The 17,913-nt window shown below is 55.1% G+C and overlaps 7 protein-coding genes across 7 annotated transcripts, besides 1 other annotated feature; 5 read left to right on the top strand and 2 right to left on the bottom strand.

Moving 5' to 3' along the window:
* Nucleotides 1-746: 746 nt before the first annotated feature.
* Nucleotides 747-1,220, top strand: CYME_CMT491C (similar to thylakoidal sec-independent protein transporter Tha4; the record flags this gene model as incomplete). Its single annotated transcript, XM_005539398.1, has 1 exon — nucleotides 747-1,220. One exon carries the CDS (start codon nucleotides 747-749, stop codon nucleotides 1,218-1,220), a length of 474 nt encoding a protein of 157 aa, XP_005539455.1.
* A 187-nt stretch (nucleotides 1,221-1,407) lies between these two features.
* Nucleotides 1,408-2,598: a sequence feature (possible transcribed region).
* A 235-nt stretch (nucleotides 2,599-2,833) lies between these two features.
* CYME_CMT489C (2-methylthioadenine synthetase) lies at nucleotides 2,834-4,957 on the top strand (the record flags this gene model as incomplete). Its single annotated transcript, XM_005539397.1, has 1 exon — nucleotides 2,834-4,957. One exon carries the CDS (start codon nucleotides 2,834-2,836, stop codon nucleotides 4,955-4,957), a length of 2,124 nt encoding a protein of 707 aa, XP_005539454.1.
* Nucleotides 4,958-6,619: 1,662 nt separating this feature from the next.
* Nucleotides 6,620-8,980, top strand: CYME_CMT488C (glutamine-dependent NAD synthetase; the record flags this gene model as incomplete). The annotated part of the gene is made up of 1 exon (XM_005539396.1): nucleotides 6,620-8,980. One exon carries the CDS (start codon nucleotides 6,620-6,622, stop codon nucleotides 8,978-8,980), a length of 2,361 nt encoding a protein of 786 aa, XP_005539453.1.
* Nucleotides 8,981-11,829: 2,849 nt separating this feature from the next.
* On the top strand, nucleotides 11,830-13,914 carry CYME_CMT487C (similar to DNA cross-link repair protein SNM1; the record flags this gene model as incomplete). The annotated part of the gene is made up of 1 exon (XM_005539395.1): nucleotides 11,830-13,914. One exon carries the CDS (start codon nucleotides 11,830-11,832, stop codon nucleotides 13,912-13,914), a length of 2,085 nt encoding a protein of 694 aa, XP_005539452.1.
* An 834-nt stretch (nucleotides 13,915-14,748) lies between these two features.
* CYME_CMT486C (similar to ribosome binding factor A) lies at nucleotides 14,749-15,603 on the bottom strand (the record flags this gene model as incomplete). The annotated part of the gene is made up of 1 exon (XM_005539394.1): nucleotides 14,749-15,603. One exon carries the CDS (start codon nucleotides 15,601-15,603, stop codon nucleotides 14,749-14,751), a length of 855 nt encoding a protein of 284 aa, XP_005539451.1.
* A 1,061-nt stretch (nucleotides 15,604-16,664) lies between these two features.
* Nucleotides 16,665-17,099, top strand: CYME_CMT485C (mitochondrial ribosomal protein S7, precursor; the record flags this gene model as incomplete). The annotated part of the gene is made up of 1 exon (XM_005539393.1): nucleotides 16,665-17,099. One exon carries the CDS (start codon nucleotides 16,665-16,667, stop codon nucleotides 17,097-17,099), a length of 435 nt encoding a protein of 144 aa, XP_005539450.1.
* Nucleotides 17,096-17,827, bottom strand: CYME_CMT484C (probable flavin-linked sulfhydryl oxidase ERV1; the record flags this gene model as incomplete). Its single annotated transcript, XM_005539392.1, has 1 exon — nucleotides 17,096-17,827. The coding sequence occupies one exon, from the start codon at nucleotides 17,825-17,827 to the stop codon at nucleotides 17,096-17,098; it is 732 nt and encodes a 243-aa protein (XP_005539449.1).
* Nucleotides 17,828-17,913: the final 86 nt, after the last annotated feature.

Below are 17,913 nucleotides of genomic sequence, written 5' to 3'. Positions count from 1 at the left end.
GTTACCCTGGATCGCTCATCCTTTCCATGTGAATTAGCAAATTGAGAATGTCCGTGAAAAGATGGTTGTCGTTTGACAGGAATCCCATCGATGAGGCTCACGGGCGCCACGAATCAGGTGCGAGTCAAGCTATAAACTGGTAGGCTTCGTCGCCCGCCAGAGAAGATGTTGCCGCACTCATCGACAAGGCGTGCACATCACACCTCCAGCACTGGAGGCAGAGCTGGCCTGCCTGGTTACTCGTTTGCGCTATCCCGATTCACGGATGGGAAAGGAAAATTGTGATCATTTCGTCGCCGTTTTCGATACACAAACCAACTTCAAATTCGTCCAGCTGCGACATTGCTGTGGCTCATAGGGCGAATTTCCGCCGTGTTGGTCTGGGCAGCCCGTGCGCGAGCAAGCGCGGTTATCAGATAGGTGGAAGCGTCTGCGTCCACCAGCGCGGAGCTGAAACCGACATCAAGGCCCATGGTGCACGCGCATGGAAGCAAGGCTGTTTACAGTGCACGTTCGAAGGCTATGCAGAACGCTGAAGCAGTTGACGGAACGGGGCATGCCAAGCCTGCACAGCATGCATGCATGGACATTTACTGACTTAACTGTATATTCCGAACACGTGCTTCGTGCTGGCGGACGTGCCTCGCCTGCGCTGGACCCGTCCATCGATTCTCTGGAAACGCATTGCGCAGCGTACTTCGGATTGCTCTCTGGTGTTCGAGGTGCCTCGGACATACACACTGGCAATGTTCGTGCTGTCGCTATCAAAGACAAACCAACACTTGCACGAAAGTGTTTCTTGCTCTTCTTTTTGCTTGAAAAATGCGGCAAGTCTAGTTCGCGAGTCACGTCGTGGCAGGGCGGCGCAGCGACGGCAGCTTCAGGAGACGCGCGCGCTCCCCGAACGAGCCGGCCACTGCACGAGACCTAGTGCAGCTAGCGCTTTGCAAATGGGCTTGTTTGGGCTCGGATGGCCGGAGATAGCTGTTATTGCGGGTGTTGGGCTGCTGATTTGGGGGCCTTCACGAATTGGCGAGCTTGGGCGGAACTTGGGAACGCTCGCAGGCAACCTGAAGCGGGCCTCCTCGGAGTTCAAAGAAGGCCTTGAGACGAGCCTAGCAGATGCGGAGAAGGAGGAGAAACAAAAGGAAGAAATGAAGCTCAAGAGCCTCAAGTCCGCCGATCCGACAGCAGCTACAACGGACTCGAAGCGCTCCTAGGCACACCTCGGGCAAAGATGCCGTGTGAGTCTGCATCTCCATAGGTGATATAGTTCCAGGGCGGAGCCAGATGAGCACTCAGATCGGCCGGATTTGTCCATAGTCGCAACGGGTTTTTTTGCGTTGGGGAGAGAATGTTGCGCATGCCTTGAGATGTACGTGGAGAGCTCTCCTGTTCGTGAAATCCGTCGGTGAATTGTCGGCACTTTTACCTATCTCATGAACAAACGTGTCTCGGCAACGTGAGTGCACACGTCACCGGTTGCATTTGAATGCGGGTAAACGCATTTAATCAGTCTTGAAACGTCTCCAAACAAGCTATGTGTGAACGAAGTTCTGTGGTGCGGAAACCCCAGGTACCGTCACTGAAAGAGGTGTCTCCGATTCGCATCCAAGCGCCGGCGACTACATCTGTTGCATCATATTTGGTCTCAGGGCGGGTAAACGCATTCAACTGGTCTTGAAAAGTCGAGAAACAAGCTGCAGGAGCGAAGATCTATTGTGTCGATACCGTTCGGACCACCACCGTTACGCGGGTCCTAGCCTCGCAAATAGACACTGGCGACCTGCCCCGTAGGATCGTGTTCAGCAGCGACCTCTCCTGTTGGGTCGATCGCGAACCGTCCCTGTTCAACGTCAGCGCTATGGAATCCCGCGCATATCACCGGATTCCGGATCGAACATCTTCTCTTTCGAGAGAGGTTATGACGAAGTGGTGCTGAGAGACACTTTGAAACATTGGAAGGTCACAAGATGCATTCGAATCCAGGTCGCGGAAATTCTCGGATCATTGCGGGTTTCTGTCTTGGTCAGCGTCAGAGGTGCTCCCACAAACAAGACGCTTCGCCGTCGGTTGACCACAGCGCTCGATTCCTTACCTCTGTCCAGATGACCGAAAGCTCCTGCCGAATTCCAAGACGACAGACACACAAATTGGCCTCTGTGTTTCACGGCTGGGCATCGGAGAATCTGGTGGCCTGTTCGCTTGCTCAGGGAATTGAGACGGCGAACCCGGGATAAACAAACGTCCTCGATACAGATCGAGTTGTGCGGCGACTATTGTAGGCACCACTCGGGGTTTTCTGCGATTCTAAAGCGACTGCGCTGACCGGATATCTCGCAAAAGCTCTTCCTCCCTGTTTCAGATGCTCAAATCTCATCTTTTCTGCGGATTCTTTCTGGAGGGGTCGTTTACCTCGAGCCGGAGTCTCTAGTCACTCGATTTGATTCGTGGACGGGAGAGTGCCCATCATACCGCACGATGCCTGGAGAGACCACCAGCCACGATCCATATTTTTCCCGCAGAATCATCTCTCCCGAGGTTGTCTCCAAGTTTCGCCTTCGAGCGTGCAGTGCTTGCCTCCGGCAGACGAGCCCTGCCCCAGCAACTCGTCGGATTCGCATTCGCATCCCGAGAACCTGGGATGCGCTGACGCTTCGCAGTGGCTGCCCAGCGCGCCATCCATAGTGTCGACCATTTTAGCCATGATTATCCCAAGATGATCGTTATCATTCTCGGAGCGATACCTGGCTGCACCTATTCAGCGTCAGCGCAGGGAAACAAGTGTTTTGCACTTGCCGGACGAACCGATAAGAGCGCTGCAGTCGCAAGGATGCTCGTCAGAAGCGCAACGGACAACCCAGCACAGAGGACACAACGGAGAGCGCACCGGTTTCCCTCAGAAACGATGCGCTTACCGCACAAGACGCGTTGTATTGCGTGGTCGGTGGTTACCTCTCCGGTGAACCCGCGGTTCGGCGCCACATGCGGGCTCCACTTGAACCAGTCTAGCGGCTGGTGCGGCGCAACAGTCGAAACGCGAAAAGTGCTCGCACGCAGGGCACGCTGTGAGCGACGCTCTCAAGGTTGCGCGTTTCGTACTTGGGGGATGTCAGCGGCACCGCACGCCAGCGGTACTGGCCCTGCGACCACCGCGTTGGACGCGACACCCGAGACACTTGCAAGCTCCACATTGATTAATCCGAATCCAAATGTCGCATTTCCGGTAGGGGAAGAGGTTGTAGATCGTGTTCGGGTCCGTCACATTCTACTTGCAACGGAGCAGATGGCCGACCTGGTGCTGCAGCAACTCAGCGCCGATGCAGCAAGCATGGACGCACTCGCTCGGACGCTTTCATTGGACGAGAGCTCGCGAGCCAACGGAGGTGACCTCGGCTGGCACGCTCGTGGCTCGCTGGATGCCGAACTTGAGTTCTACTGCTTCAATAGTGCTCCGCGGGTGGTGTTCAAATTGCAGACGCAACGCGGCTTCCACATTGTACGAGTGGAAGACGCAGAATACAAACTCGTGCCGACGGCGACCAAGTCCCGGTATATTCGAAGCGGGGAACTGGTGCCGCAGCTGTACGCTCGAGAGAACCCCAACAGTAGGACGAGGCGTCGCCTCTACAACGTGCAGACTTTTGGTTGCCAGATGAACTTGGCGGACTCGGAGCGAATGGCTGGCGAGCTCGAAAGATGCGGTTACCGGCACACACCAGATCCGTACGAAGCAGATCTCATACTCCTGAATACTTGCTCCATCCGCGATCACGCGGAACAAAAAGTCTACAGCTTTCTTGGACCGTTTGTTCGAATGAAGGAGAAGAGTAATCCAGGTCTCAAATTGATCGTCGCAGGTTGCGTTGCACAGCAGGAAGGCGTGAAGATGCTGCGCCGCATTCCCGCTCTGGACTTGGTGATGGGGCCCCAGTATGCCAACCGTCTGGCTGATCTCCTCGAAGACGTTGAAAATGGTAATCAAGTGGTCGCAACGGAACCGATTCACATCATGGAGGATATTTCCAAGCCGAGACGGCAGTCCCAGGTTTGTGCCTGGGTAAATATCTCCTATGGTTGCAATGAACGCTGCACGTACTGCGTCGTGCCGTACACACGGGGTCTGGAGCAATCACGCAGCGTCGAATCCATCGTCAACGAAGTCGTCCAGCTGAAAAATGAAGGCTATCGCGAAGTGACGCTTCTCGGTCAAAATATAGATGCCTACGGCCGGGACATGCGCCCACGAGTCACCTTCGCGCAGCTCTTACGTCATGTCTCTGCAACAGGCATCGATCGCATTCGTGCAATTACTGCACATCCGCGGTACTGGTCACCGCGCGTCATCCAAGCGACTGCAGAGCTCCCAAATATCATGCCCTACTTCCATATTCCGTTCCAGGCTGGTGATGATGAGGTCCTCAAGGCTATGGGACGGGGCTACACTGCGAAACGGTATCGGCGGATCATCGAAATGATCCGCGAATACCTCCCCGATGCAGCGATCACCGCCGATGCGATTGTTGGCTTTCCCGGAGAAACTGAGGAGCAATTTCAACGCACGCTTGAACTCATGGAAGCATTACAGTTAGATAATGTCAACACGGCAGCGTACTCACCGCGGCCTTTTACTCCCGCTGCCTCCTGGGAAAATCAGGTGCCGGAAGCGGTGAAAATGGAACGTCTGCACCGGATCAATGAGCTGAACATGCGTATTGTCGATGCTCGTAGTCAGCGTTATTTAGGCCGGATTGAAGAGGTACTGGTTGAGGAGGTGAACCCCAAATCCCCGGAATTGGGCGTCTGTGGACGCACGCGAACGAATAAGAAAGTATTCTTCGAGGCTCCTGGAGGAATCCAGCGCTGGCGAGGTCGCATGGCCAATGTTCGCATTACGCAAGCACGAGCGTACAGTCTTACTGGGGAACTCGTAGCGACCTGTCCGCAAGGTTATTGAGCTGCGCTCAGGCAAGCAGCAGCAGCAGCAGCAGCATTTGATGGCATACACGATCTGAAGAGGTCGTCAGCAACAAGCGACTCGCCACCAGCGTGCAGACGCGAAGACACTGGGATCAAGTTTTCGAATGATGTTGAGGCACGGCATGGAACTTGGCTCTGCCTACCATATGCCGACGGGTTTCCATAACTTGTTGTGGAGCGTCGCACGAGACCTGCATTCGCGCAGGATATAACGCTATACGCACGTCAGAATAAAATGGAACGGGCTTTCCAACACGGGCGGACACTTTAGACTTTGGATCTCTTTCCATGGTCATCAACAGCAGCCTCTGCGGGTTCTTACTGCAATCGTTTCCTTTTCCTCTCTCTTACACCCAGCTTTAAATACGCCAGTCGCTCGTTTCTATCCAACTCCATGTTCAGCAGCCGCTTGATGTTGATGGCCGCGTTCAAGACCCGATTTCGACGCGTCCAACTGTTGTCAATGCATTTCAACCACGGGCGAGAGGTTGCGATCTACGCTCTGCTCGTCATTTTCATCTTCTTGCTATACAGCATCGGTGCACCATTCGCATCATTGCTACTTGAGTGAGGTCAGGTCTTGGTACGTGTTCACCATAGCTCCTCAGACGGTTGCTCTGTGGCGCGTGAACGCTTGCCTGTTCGCGCTGGGCAAGCCCACGCTGTTCCATTCGATAGGGGTGTTATGGAACGCGATGTTGTGCGTGATGAAACAAGTGCGGAAAGGAAATCCAGATTGGAGAAGAGATCGAAAAATATCGATCCGTCTACGCTCGCCTTGTTCCAAGCGGTGACGCATGCCCCGGCAAAAGCGATCGCTGCGATGACTCAAGTTCCAGGCTCTTATCGCTGGAAACAGAAAAGACGGGAGCGTACTGTGGCAAATCCCGTCAGCGGTATCATGCTGCTACGGAATGCAGTTTCGTTGATGACCACAAAGAGAGGCTCATTCGTCTTTCGAATTGAATATTCGACACAATACAAGCTGTGACGAGAGGCAATAAACGCATTGAGTTCGTGAACAGAGGCTTCAACACCGCCATCAATATCATAGGATACGCGATGCTGAAGACGAGACCCGTGGAGCTGACGCAATCTCACTTCGTGGGGTAGCCTCTCAGGTTCAAAGAACACAAGTAGAAGCTGAAGCGGATAGCTGCGGGCCGGTCAAAAAACGCTGAAAAGCGTCTGCGGATAGCTATTCATGCACCCTACATGGTCGCGAAACGTTTTCGCTCCCGTGACCGCATGCCTCTAGACATACAGACCCGAAGCTACGCCCCAGATAAGCATTTTATGGACATGATTGACGGCGTCACATAAACATATACCAAGTAAACACAGCTCGTCTCTACCCTGGTGATGGACGACAAGTTTACGTTCCCGGGGACGCTCGCTCGTTTTCGTGCGCGTACACCATACTGACTTGCTGCGCAGTTGCCAATACTGCTGTTGTGCTGCAAACCGACGATATCGCCAGGAATCTCTTGTTCTATTCGTGTAGTCCAGCATTCTAGGTCTGCTCTGGTGTGCTCGGTGACGCTCGCCCGTCCGGCAGAGGAACGGAACGGCGTGCAGTTCAAGGCGACGACCCTCGCTACTGGACGTCCGGTGCTCCAGAGCGAGCGCTGCACGGAAGATGCGACTTGTTCGGGTGGCGACTTGTAACCTGAACCAGTGGTCACTGGATTTTGCTGGTAACCTGGAGCGAATATGCTGCTCGATTGCTCGGGCCAGAGAGGCTGGAGCACGCTACCGTCTCGGTCCAGAACTAGAAGTCAGTGGCTACGGGTGCGAGGATCACTTTCTGGAGCCGGACACTTTCGTCCATAGCTGGGAGGTTATTGCGGAGATCATCGCGAGAGGCTACACAGATGACATCCTGGTCGACCTGGGTGCACCTGTTCTCCACCGACACGTAGCCTACAACTGTCGTGTGCTGCTCCTGAACCGCAGGATCCTTCTGATTCGACCCAAGCTCGCTCTAGCAGACGACGGGAACTATCGAGAGTCTCGCTGGTTTACAGCATGGCCGGCCAATGGTAGACGAGCACTTGAAAAGTACCCGCTCCCAGACTGTGTTCGTCAAGTCGCAGCTGGTGCGCAAGCGGAAACGCTCTTCGGCGAAGCGTTGCTCGATATCGGCGGCGTGGTTGTCGCCAGCGAGACCTGTGAAGAGCTCTTCACCCCGGACGCTCCTCATATACGCTACAGCCTCAATGGCTGTGATATCATCGGTAATGGGAGTGGGTCGCATCACAACCTGCGGAAACTAAACCAACGTATCGATCTGTTGCGAAGTGCAACGGCTAAAGGCGGCGGTGCCTACCTCTACGCCAACCAGCAGGGTTGCGATGGTGGACGGCTCTACTACGATGGATGTGCACTTATATGTATCAACGGTGAGATTGTTGCCCAAGCGTCACAGTTCTCAATCGCTGATGAAGTTGAAGTGATTACCGCAACCATCGATCTCGACGAGATCACTGCGTACCGCATCGCGATCGCCAGCCGTGGCGTTCAGGCAGCGTCGACGGCGCCCGTGCCGCGCATCGATGCTGCAGGCCGTAGCGTATCGTTGCGGCATGAGGATATCGCTGGACGGATCGATGGGATGCCAACGGGATGCGCATTCAGTCCAGCATTCATTGGCGACGCTTCGCAACGAGCTGTTCCGGCTTCTGTTGACCCATCGGAGAGGTCGTTCCGGCTTGTTCTCTCTGACGGTGAGCAGCTGCAGTACATGCCGAGTCAACCAGTGCCGGTACGGTTGCTCTCTGCCGAGGAGGAGATCGCGTATGGACCGGCGTGTTGGCTTTGGGACTATTTGCGGAGAAGTGGCGCGAGCGGTTTCTTTCTCCCGTTGAGTGGCGGTGCAGATAGCTCAGCGACGGCAACGATTGTGGCGTCCATGTGTCGCCTGGTAGCAGTCGAGGCCCAACAGCGGAATGATCACGTCATCAGGGAGGCGCGTCGCATTCTCGGATTAGGTACGGATGCTGAATTGACGGAGAACGCAGCAGATGCGTACATTCCTCGGGACGCTCATGAGTTTGCGTCTCGAATTCTCCATACAGCTTACATGCGGAGCGAGAACTCGAGCCGAGCCACACGGGAACGCGCAGCTCAACTGGCGAAAGAAATTGGAGCATATCATCTGGATTTGCCGATCGATGCGGTCGTTGCTGCAGTGCTCAGCGTCTTTACGCTGGTTGCGGGTGAGAGACCGCGTTTTCGAGTCCAAGGCGGGAGCGCGGTAGAAAATGCTGCACTCCAGAATATTCAGGCGCGGATACGAATGGTGCTAAGCTATCTCTTTGCTCAGCTGCTGCCGTGGGCTCGCGGCCATGGCCAGCGAACGCTGCTGGTGCTCGGATCCGCCAACGTCGACGAGGCCCTGCGTGGATATCTCACCAAGTACGATGCCAGTTCTGCGGATATCAATCCTATTGGAGGCATCTCCAAGCACGACCTACGTCGTTTCCTCCTCTGGGCGGTGCACGAGCTGGGTTTCGAGACCCTCCAGCAGGTCGTGGAGGCGCCGCCAACCGCCGAACTCGAACCCATCACTGGCGAATATGTCCAGACGGATGAGGCCGATATGGGCATGACCTATGCGGAACTCACCGTATACGGGCGTTTGCGGAAAATTGGGCGCTGTGGACCCGTCTCCATGTACGAAAGGCTAAGTCGTTTGTGGAAGGCGCATTTATCGCCGTCGCAAGTTGCGGAGAAGGTGAAGTTCTTCTTTCGAATGTATTCAGTGAATCGCCATAAGATGACGGTGCTTACGCCAAGTGTACACTGTGAGAATTACAGCCCCGAAGACAATCGCTTTGACCTGCGGCCTTTTCTATATAATATTCGCTGGCCGTGGCAGTTTCGGCAGATTGATGCGTTGACGTCAAAGGTAGCAACAGCTGCCTCTGAGCGTGATGCACTCCCTTCTGAGCGTGACTGTCATGCGAATCTCGCACAGATTGCAGGCGCTTCACCATGAACTAGGTCGACAGAAGCTCGCACTCCATGGCGATTATCTCGTTGCCAAAAAAGGTTCAAATGGAGCGCCGAGCGTTTCTGCAGTGTGAGGTGCAAATGTTCAAATCCATAATGGTTAGCAAGTCGGGCAACGCGGATATCGTCACGCAGCTGCGATTCGCCTCGCGACCGCTGAAGCGAGCGCACTTTCTTTTCGGTGATGGAGCAGCCTGCTTTGATTACGCTGCTGGTGATCGTGCGTCTATTCGCAGCGCATCGACTGATGATGCTTCCAATGCAGGGCAACGTGGACCAATGCTGTTTTCCATGATGCTCAGGTAATCGTTCATGAGCGTGCATCTATAAGTAGTGCTGCTGCTACTGCTGCTGCTGATGATGATGATTCGAACACGAGAAATCACGGCACCATCATTATTTTCCTTGACGCACAGGTGATTACTCGCAGCATTCTATACATACTTGTTTCCATGCGCGGTCAGAATATCCACTGGCGCTATTAAACATCCATCACTGACCTAATGTGTTCGCAGGAACAGTCCTGGGATGCAGGGCACAAGTCTCAAAATGAACGAACTCGAAGGTGCGCATCGTTTTGTTCGAGGAGAAGAATTTCCACTCGCCCGTACCGTCTTCCCGGCGTCCAGCTAGCAACAATCCTTGGTCAATCCTATCATGGCATTTCTTCCGATATGCAGCTCGTTTTCGCGACGACGCTGCAGTTTGTTTCTCTTAATGATGAACACTTTCGCAACTCGTGCGATTCTCGGACCAGTGGTTCGAAAGCGCTCCTCGCTACAAGAGTTCCTTATAAGGGAGAGCATGAAAGCGTCGGAAATCAAGTCTCATTTTCTTCGAATTCTCACCGGTTCCGTGAAGCTGATGCTGGCAGACGGAGCAACGGAGCTTGGTGGACAACGGTTACACCTTCCAGACCCTCAGGTTAGCGATATGGGCTTTCCAGGTGTTGCAGACCTATTGCGGAACCGGTAGCAAGCTGCAACTACAAGCACCACACGGTCGCCAGGACGCAACGCGACCCTATGCAAGTACAGATGCAACGCGCTGTGCGGACCCGTCCGGGAAGCGCATCCAGCAACGAGGAATCCATGCAACCAAGTTTACGCAATGACCACGCCTGACTCGTTGATGCACTATATACATATACATATGCGATGCTTTCGTGCCTCCGGAGCGTTCTCCGTATGCATCTAGGTGGTCTGCAGCAGGTCGGTTTCACCGCTTCGTTCGTTCAAAGTACCGAAGCAGCCACCGAAACACCAGTTGTGGATCTGTCTGCACACGTATGGGATAAAAAATGGAACACTAAGCTGCTTGTGCCATTCCTGCCTTGTGCTTTTTTCTGAACTTTTTTTCCGATGTGCGACGTGGGCATTCCATGTGCAGCAATAAGGCATTGGGTTTCCACACGTCGTTCGAGGATTCTCAGTCGCCTACTCGAAGCGGGCCCTTCGACGTTTTGCCGCTGGAATTTGTTTTCGCACCGGAATCAAGATAATACGCGAAGCTCTCGAACACGTGCACACTAAATAACCCTTATCATTCGCGGATGCATACGAAGAAGCCTCCAATATTCTCCTTCTGGTTAGGTGTAGCGTGTCCAAATCACGCATTCTTCAAGTTGTCGATCTTTTCGTTTCAAGGCAAATCGAGGTCGCAGCAAGGCGCGCGGATGCATCAATGAGGAGAAATATTCGCCCTTGTTCCTGGACGATGTCTTCTCAAGCTCAAACCGCAAATTCAAGGAACGCGTCATGCCGAATGGTCCATTCCGTAGAAAAGACATACCCCATTCTATTCGTGACTGTCGACGAAAGTGCTTTCGATGACAGTATGACGCCGATCACTGGATATACTCGCAGATGCCCCTGTCTCTTCTGATTGCATGGAAGAGGGTGTTGGAGTCGGACTGCAACCACTGCAGCGATCGCTTCCAGCAGAGCGTATGCTACCGCTGTGTGCGAGGGAAGCGTAGAAGCACCGACCTTTCCGACTTGTTCACCATCACGGATTTTCCTTCCGGTATTGGTTTCATCATGGGCTGGCACGCGTTCCGCAAATCCCCTTTCGCATGGTACAGCGTGCACGTCCGTGCCCAGCAGATGCAGTACTCGCCGACAGGAAATGCCGAAAGAAACCTGGTGATCATAGGGTACGCCACTGGGTGCGGTAATGAAATGCGGGAGCGAGGCAAACTCCCTGTACCCCTGAACGGTTTATACGGAGCGATGATGCGAGCCCTCACGCGCGACAGAGAAGCGCCCCGAGCAGGACGAGATGCAGCGGACTCGTACTGGAACATCTGACCACACTCGAGTGTCACCGCTGCAACAGGTCCACCAACGTCCGACCCAAACAGGGTGCACCTGGCAAGCGAACCGTCAATCGCAACTCCCGTCTGTGCATGAAATGTATCGACGACAGACAGGAACTTTGGCATCGGAAGTTACACGCTGCCATCAACATCCCTCGACTGCTGATAACCGGGATAGAGGGAAAGGCGAACACTGCATATAGATAGCCGGATTCATTCGAGAAGAAAAGCAAGCGGTCACAGAACAAGCCCGCAAAGGCTGATGCTGCTTACAATGAGAAAGGGCCCACGATGTGGCGTACATAGCCGTGTTCGCTAAGCGGAGCCGTTCTGTTTCATGCTGAAACGGATATCTCTCGGACAATCACGAGTACAGGAACGCAGGCGGGATTCAGGCAGCCAAGCGCAGCCCGAAGCGGCTGTTCGCTCGCTGGTGCGCTTCGCGTTCTTAGCGGAACGTTGCCGCGCGTTGGCTTCGCTTCAGCTGCTACGAAGACACTGTGGATGACGAAGACTTGATGGATGAAGAGCTCTCTGCGCAGTGGTTAGCGGATGCCGGTCTCGAGGCATCGGTATATTTACCGCTCTTCTCGCAGGGCGATGGCGTACGACTTGCAGCGCTCATCGAACTTTGGCGGGAAAACTGCCTCGATGAAGCACTGCAAGCGCTTGGTGTAACGGCACTTGGAGCGCGCCGCTGCCTTACATTAGCAGTCGAGCGCAGTGCACAACAGTATACCAGCGGGGGTTTGGCAACCAGTCTCAGACCGGAGACGGTGATATCCAGGACTCTCGAAGAGCGAGCGGTGACCTCGAAGCCGGTTGCCGGCTCGATCGACATCAGCGAGAAGCAAGTTGCAAAAGCGCTATCCGCGCGTCCCAAACCGCGACAATTAGATAACCAGAAGAACGCTGATACCGTGGGTCATAGTTTGACGAACGATCCTGTGAGAGGCTCCGCCTTGCTCGAAACTGGAAGCCACGCTATGGAGAGGCTCTCACGGACCAGTGCAGCGGCACCTGCTCCTGAACAGCGAACAGAGCGCGTTCCAAGACAGGCAAAGCCTAGCGTTGGACAGAAGCGTAAAAACTCGAGCGCCGGAAACGTGCGCCACGAAGCGTCCAGCGCTCGTCAACAGACGCTCTTCGAGTGGGGCATTCAACGACGAGTCGCGGAACCTGTTGCCCGAACGCTCGTCAGTCGCCGTATGGTGGCCTCGACCGTCGTTCCGATCTCGGACACATCCGGAGAAACGGGAGGACGACCTTTGGAATCACTGGCACTGCGGCTCGCTGACGGCAGCCATGCAGATGAAGCTCACCTTGAGTCTGGCAAGACATTGAGACGGAGTGTGAATATAGAGACGGGCTCGGGAAAGACTCCAGACCCACGGCAGCTTTCAAACATGCATGGAACTCGAAGCCGCCATCACCCAAGCAAGCATGTCGCCGGCCTACCCGGATGTGTGGTTGACTCGTTTCGGGTCCCGATTCGGGCCAATGACGGCTACTATCATTTCTTTCTCACGCACTATCACGCTGATCACTATGGAGGCCTGCGTCGAACGCACTTTCGCCCTGGATGTGATCGACGGCTGTACGCGAGTCCGATTACAGTGAGCATTCTCCAAGTGGAGTACCAGTTCGATGACGCAGTGCTGGTGCGCTTACCAGTTGGTGATCCCGATGGGATTACCATTGTCGATCGTCCCGGTTCGCCTGGGGCGAAACCTGTTGCTCGCGTCTTGGCTTGTGACGCGAACCACTGTCCCGGTGCAGTTATATTGATCTTTCAGGTATTCGAAACCGGCCAAACTATAATTCACTGTGGTGATATGCGGTACAACCCGATCTGTATGAATAGAGATCCCGTTCTACGCAGATTTGCGGCTACTGAAGGCGATCACGTGCAACGAGTCGCATACCTGCATATCGATACAACGTACAGCGATCCGCGGTATGATTTCCCGCCCCAGGAGGCGGTCTTGCGGGCACTCGTCGAAACAGCACAACGCGACGCAGCGCGGGCACCCAGTCTGTTTCTCTGTGGTACCTATTTCATCGGGAAAGAGCGCGTTTGGGCGTCGTTAGCAAAAGCCCTGGGTACCAATGTCTACATCGATCCCTCCTGGAAACGCAAGCGTCGAGTCCTGCTCGACTGTGTGCGATCATTGCCAACGGATAGTTGGCGCTTTAGTGACGTCCTTACAGAGCGGGTGGAGGCTTCGTGTGTTCATCTTGTGCGGATGGCGGACGTTCAACCGATGCGTTTACTGCGGTTCATGAGGCGAGCCCAGTCGCTCGGATTTCGACAGGTGATCGGCGTCATGGCTACCGGGTGGTGTCAGGCATCGAGGCCACCACGAGGTTGCCAGCGTCTCGATGGCAGTCCCGCAGACAAGTGTTCCCTACTGGAGCGACTCGTGTTGCCAAGCAATCACTCATGTATCCTGTACAAACTTCCCTACAGTGAACATTCATCGTATTCGGAGTTGCGGGCCTTCATTGATTGGATTCAACCGGAGCAAATTGTTCCCACAGTGGCAACAACTGCAGCTCATTTGCAGCGACTTTGGCCTCGAAGGCCGGCAAGCAGCCGTTGAAGCACGTCTTGATCGCAGGCCGCTTCTGGTGCAATGGCATCCAAGATGCATTCGATGCAGCTTTTCAGACGTCATCCAGACGCGATTGCATGCATTCAGGAGCGTATCACATCCTTGAAAATCGCCTGCGCTGTACTTCTCTCGAAGATGTCTTTGGGTTGGCCTCTGGGTCTCATGTCGTTGCGCTGCATGCCTCGCTGCGAACATGTGTATGCAAATGAAAGCGCACATCATGGTGTGCGCTTTCATACGCTGTGCGCAACGCCGAGCTCGTGGGTAGGTGCTGGATCGTGGGCGCCAGGTCGAACTTGTGGCCATTTTTGTTGCTTGATTGCTTGATTGCCCATCGATCGAGCGCCTAAACGCCCACAGGACGCTTGCACTTTGGAAACCCTTAGCATATTGTCAAGCGCGTTGCGATTTCCCGCAGATCATTTCGCCATGGATTGTCGTTCATCGCCTCTCGATGACGAATATCATCTGGTGGACTTGTCGAGGCGCTGCAGCAAGGCGTGCTCGGGGGCTCGGTCACCAGCGCGCCCGTCTTCAACAGCTAGGAGCGCACAAGCGCTGCAGTTTTGCCTATTTATTCGACGAAAGCGTTATGGAAGCGTGTCTCGTTTAATACCGTTTGGATATAGGCACATGATGCTACCCGTCGCATCCTCTGGTGCTGAATATCGCTCGACGAGAGAAGCATCCAAAACGCGTCTGAGCTGCAGGCAGCGGTGCGCGGCTCACTCGAAGGCGCGCACACTTCGACTAGACCAGGGGCTGCGTTCCGGTCTATGTCGACTGCAACGTCGCGACGCAGGTGATGAGGATATCAGCCGATCAGTCGGTTTCTTCACCATCAGTTTCTGCGGGCAGGTTGCGTACGAACAGGTCCTCTGGTCGAATTCTATCGTCCGTTTCAAAGTCACTACCGATGCTGGCAACATCATCGCCCAATATGTCGGTTTCTTCAGCATCAGGTTTAGCGGGTGGTAAGCTTAAAAACAGTTCCTCTGGTCGAATCGTATCGTCGGTTTCAAAGTCACTAGCTGGGCTTGCGGCGGCCTGCATTATTTCTGGGTCTTCAGATGCTGTTGATTCACGACCCCGGCGTTCCGCAGCGAGCCGATCGATAAGCTGCAGCGTGCGCATGACTTGTGGCACGCGAGACTCGCGGAAGCGTAGTTCAGGAACGAACTTCTGGTGCCGCATCCGTTGGGCCAGTGCGTGTCGAATTTCCCAACGATTTCGCATCAGCCACTCGACGCAGGAACGGGGACTTGGCTCTGCACTGAGGACGCTTATCTCGACCTGGGCAGTCCGTAAGTCTGATGTGACGCTCACTTCTAGGACTGAAATATCCTTGGTTCTGAACGTCGGCGGAACCAGTTCCTTTCCGACTTTCTTGAACGTGACCAGCTCGTGCAGAAAGATCTCCGCCAGATCTCGTCGAATCTGTTCGGCGACACGTGAAGGTCGTCGCGGTAGGTCGCTTCCAGCCGAAACTGGTCGACTCAACCGGGAGTGGCCCCGGCGCTTCGCGCGCAGAGCGAACGCCCCCAGACGCGGAGCAGTCGGACGCTGCGCTAACACCAACTTCTGCGGCGTGCTGGTCGAGCGTACTCGCCCCGGAGCCGAAACTGCCACGAAACAGGTTACCATTTGGCTGAACGCTGCCGTGTCCCTTGTACACATCGAAGGGTTCGCGTCCACCGCACACCTTTGCGTGAAACACGCGCACACACGCCCAGGTTGCACGTTGGTGAGCGATGCACACGTGCTGCGCTTAGCGAGCTGTGCGCGAACGCCATGACGCGTCGATGAGCGGCTAGGTAAATAAATGTATTTTCATGGATAAAATAGCACAAGCTTAGTTGGTGCCCCGGCTCTCTCCGCGGGCAACCCGCGAATCGCCGGATGCGAGTCCACCACCCGAGATGGTAAACATCCGACATTTCGAGTTCGTCGCTGGAGCATCGACGCTTCGAGCGCTTTCTGTGTGCTTCGATAGGACTGTGTCGAGTGCGGTACTGCGGCGTCTCTATGCCTGAAAGTCGATGCGTCGTACCAGAATCTGCCTGGATGCCAGATGCCTGTCGGTAAGCAGAGGAGCGACCTCCATCATGCTCCCGACACTTTTCGGGAGCACCGACTCGAACAGACGCATCAACAGGTAGACACCTGTCGCCATCGAACAGCGAGTTTCGAATCCGCAGTACATTGCCGCCGCCGCCGCCGCGTAGTACTGAACGCAGAGCGCACGACTCGATAATGGGCACACCGGCGTTGCGAGGCGAATGCCCGAGCGACATGCTCGCGCGACGCCATGGCTGCACTCGTTCTGGACGGGCTCGTGTCGTTGTTACTGGGAAGCGTTCGAGTCTGGGCTTTGTGCCCGCGACGAGACACTAGGAGAAGACGAGGTTGTGTGTTTACTTGGACGGGTCATTGCTGATTCTCAAGCTGCCCAGCTCTTTGGTCAGCTGGCTGTTTTCGAGGTTCGAGGCTATCGCCGTCGAGGAAGGAGCGACCACTATAGCGTACCCGCCACCGTTCCGAGTACCTTTGCAACCCCGGACAGACACGAAAACGTTTATCGCCTCGAAAACAACACAATCGGGCTCGCAAACAACGTACGGTTGCCCTAGACCGTCAACGAGCTAGGTACGACTCGAGGGGCTGCGGGCGCTTTCGGGCGCCGTCTAGAGCATACCTCGAGCACGATCCTGCCCGGTCGGTGCACTGACGCTTCCGCTATGTCTCTTTACACAGCCGATTCTGTGTTGTCCAAGCTGGTGAACATACTCATGCGGGACGGGAAGAAAAGCACTGCGCAACGCATCGTCGATGAGGCTTTTTGGATTTTGAAACGGGAGTATCAGGTGCCAGATCCGGCAAGTTACGCGAAAGAGGCGATCGAGCAGGCAAAGCCAGTCGTTGAGCTGACGCGCTACCGGCTCAGCGGTCGCAATCTACAGGTTCCAAGTCCACTTATGCCACATCGAGCGACGGCATTGGCGCTGCGGGCCATCCGGGATGCCGTTCGCTCCGAGCGACGAGAGCGCGGAGCAGCGGCACGGCTGGCAGCCGAGCTCGTGGATATCCATCGGCAGCAGGGTGTTGCTTGGAAGCGGCGCCAAGACTTGCACAAAATGGCTGAAGCGAACAAAATGTTCACCCACTTGCGCTAACCGGCGTTTGGGCGGCGGCTTTCGATCAGGCGCCGTGCAGCGCGGATCATGTTCTGGGGCTCCTGCTCGTCGCAGTGGCAGTCGCGCCAGCGTTTGTCGAGTAGTTGCAAATCTGTACAGGGAATGGTGGGTTTCCCCAGACGCAGGTTCACCGCGTTATGTGCACGACAGCACCATTTCACGAATTGCTCTCGGGATTCTAATGCAGGTGGATGGGTTCGCACGTATCCCTGGAAATGCTCTCGACAGGTCGGACACGGGTAAAGCGCGGCAAAAGATGCAATGAATTGACGAGCATGGGTTTGCATCTCTGGTGTGGCCACCTCTGGATAGTTTGCCGCTATCGAGTGAAGAAGCGTCCATCCCGCTCGACCGAGCTCTGCCCTGGTTGGCGGTTTCTCGTCCTGGAAAGGGATCTTTCCCGGTGCTTTGGTGAGCATTGTCCGCGGCAACCCTGGTGCCGCTCGTGCTGTATCGGGTGCCGCTGCGGCTGCCTCTGTGCTTGCCTGCGAGAACACTTTCGTGGGAAACACAGCCTCTCGCCAAGAACTTGAGTGCCAAGCTATGGTTGCCAAACCAGCTACTGTTATAAATGCGACAATCGTACGCGCCACAAACCGACGGCTCCAACTCTGGCTGCGTCGAATCGCGGTGTTTGGCAGCGGCAGCGGCGTCGCGACCGTACCGATGCCAGCACGCAGCTTCTCGAACCACACAGAGCGACTCATCACCGTTATCAAAACTCAAAAAGCTAGGGCCAATAACACCCTTTCCATCGAACGCCGTTCGAAAGTCGAACGTCGCCAGTGGTACA

The sequence above is a fragment of the Cyanidioschyzon merolae genome, chromosome 20 (genome assembly GCF_000091205.1).
Source record: "Cyanidioschyzon merolae strain 10D DNA, chromosome 20, complete genome".
NCBI lineage: Eukaryota > Rhodophyta > Bangiophyceae > Cyanidiales > Cyanidiaceae > Cyanidioschyzon > Cyanidioschyzon merolae.
The sequence above is the reverse complement of the archived record's forward strand: the minus strand, read 5'-3'. Positions and strand labels throughout refer to the sequence as shown.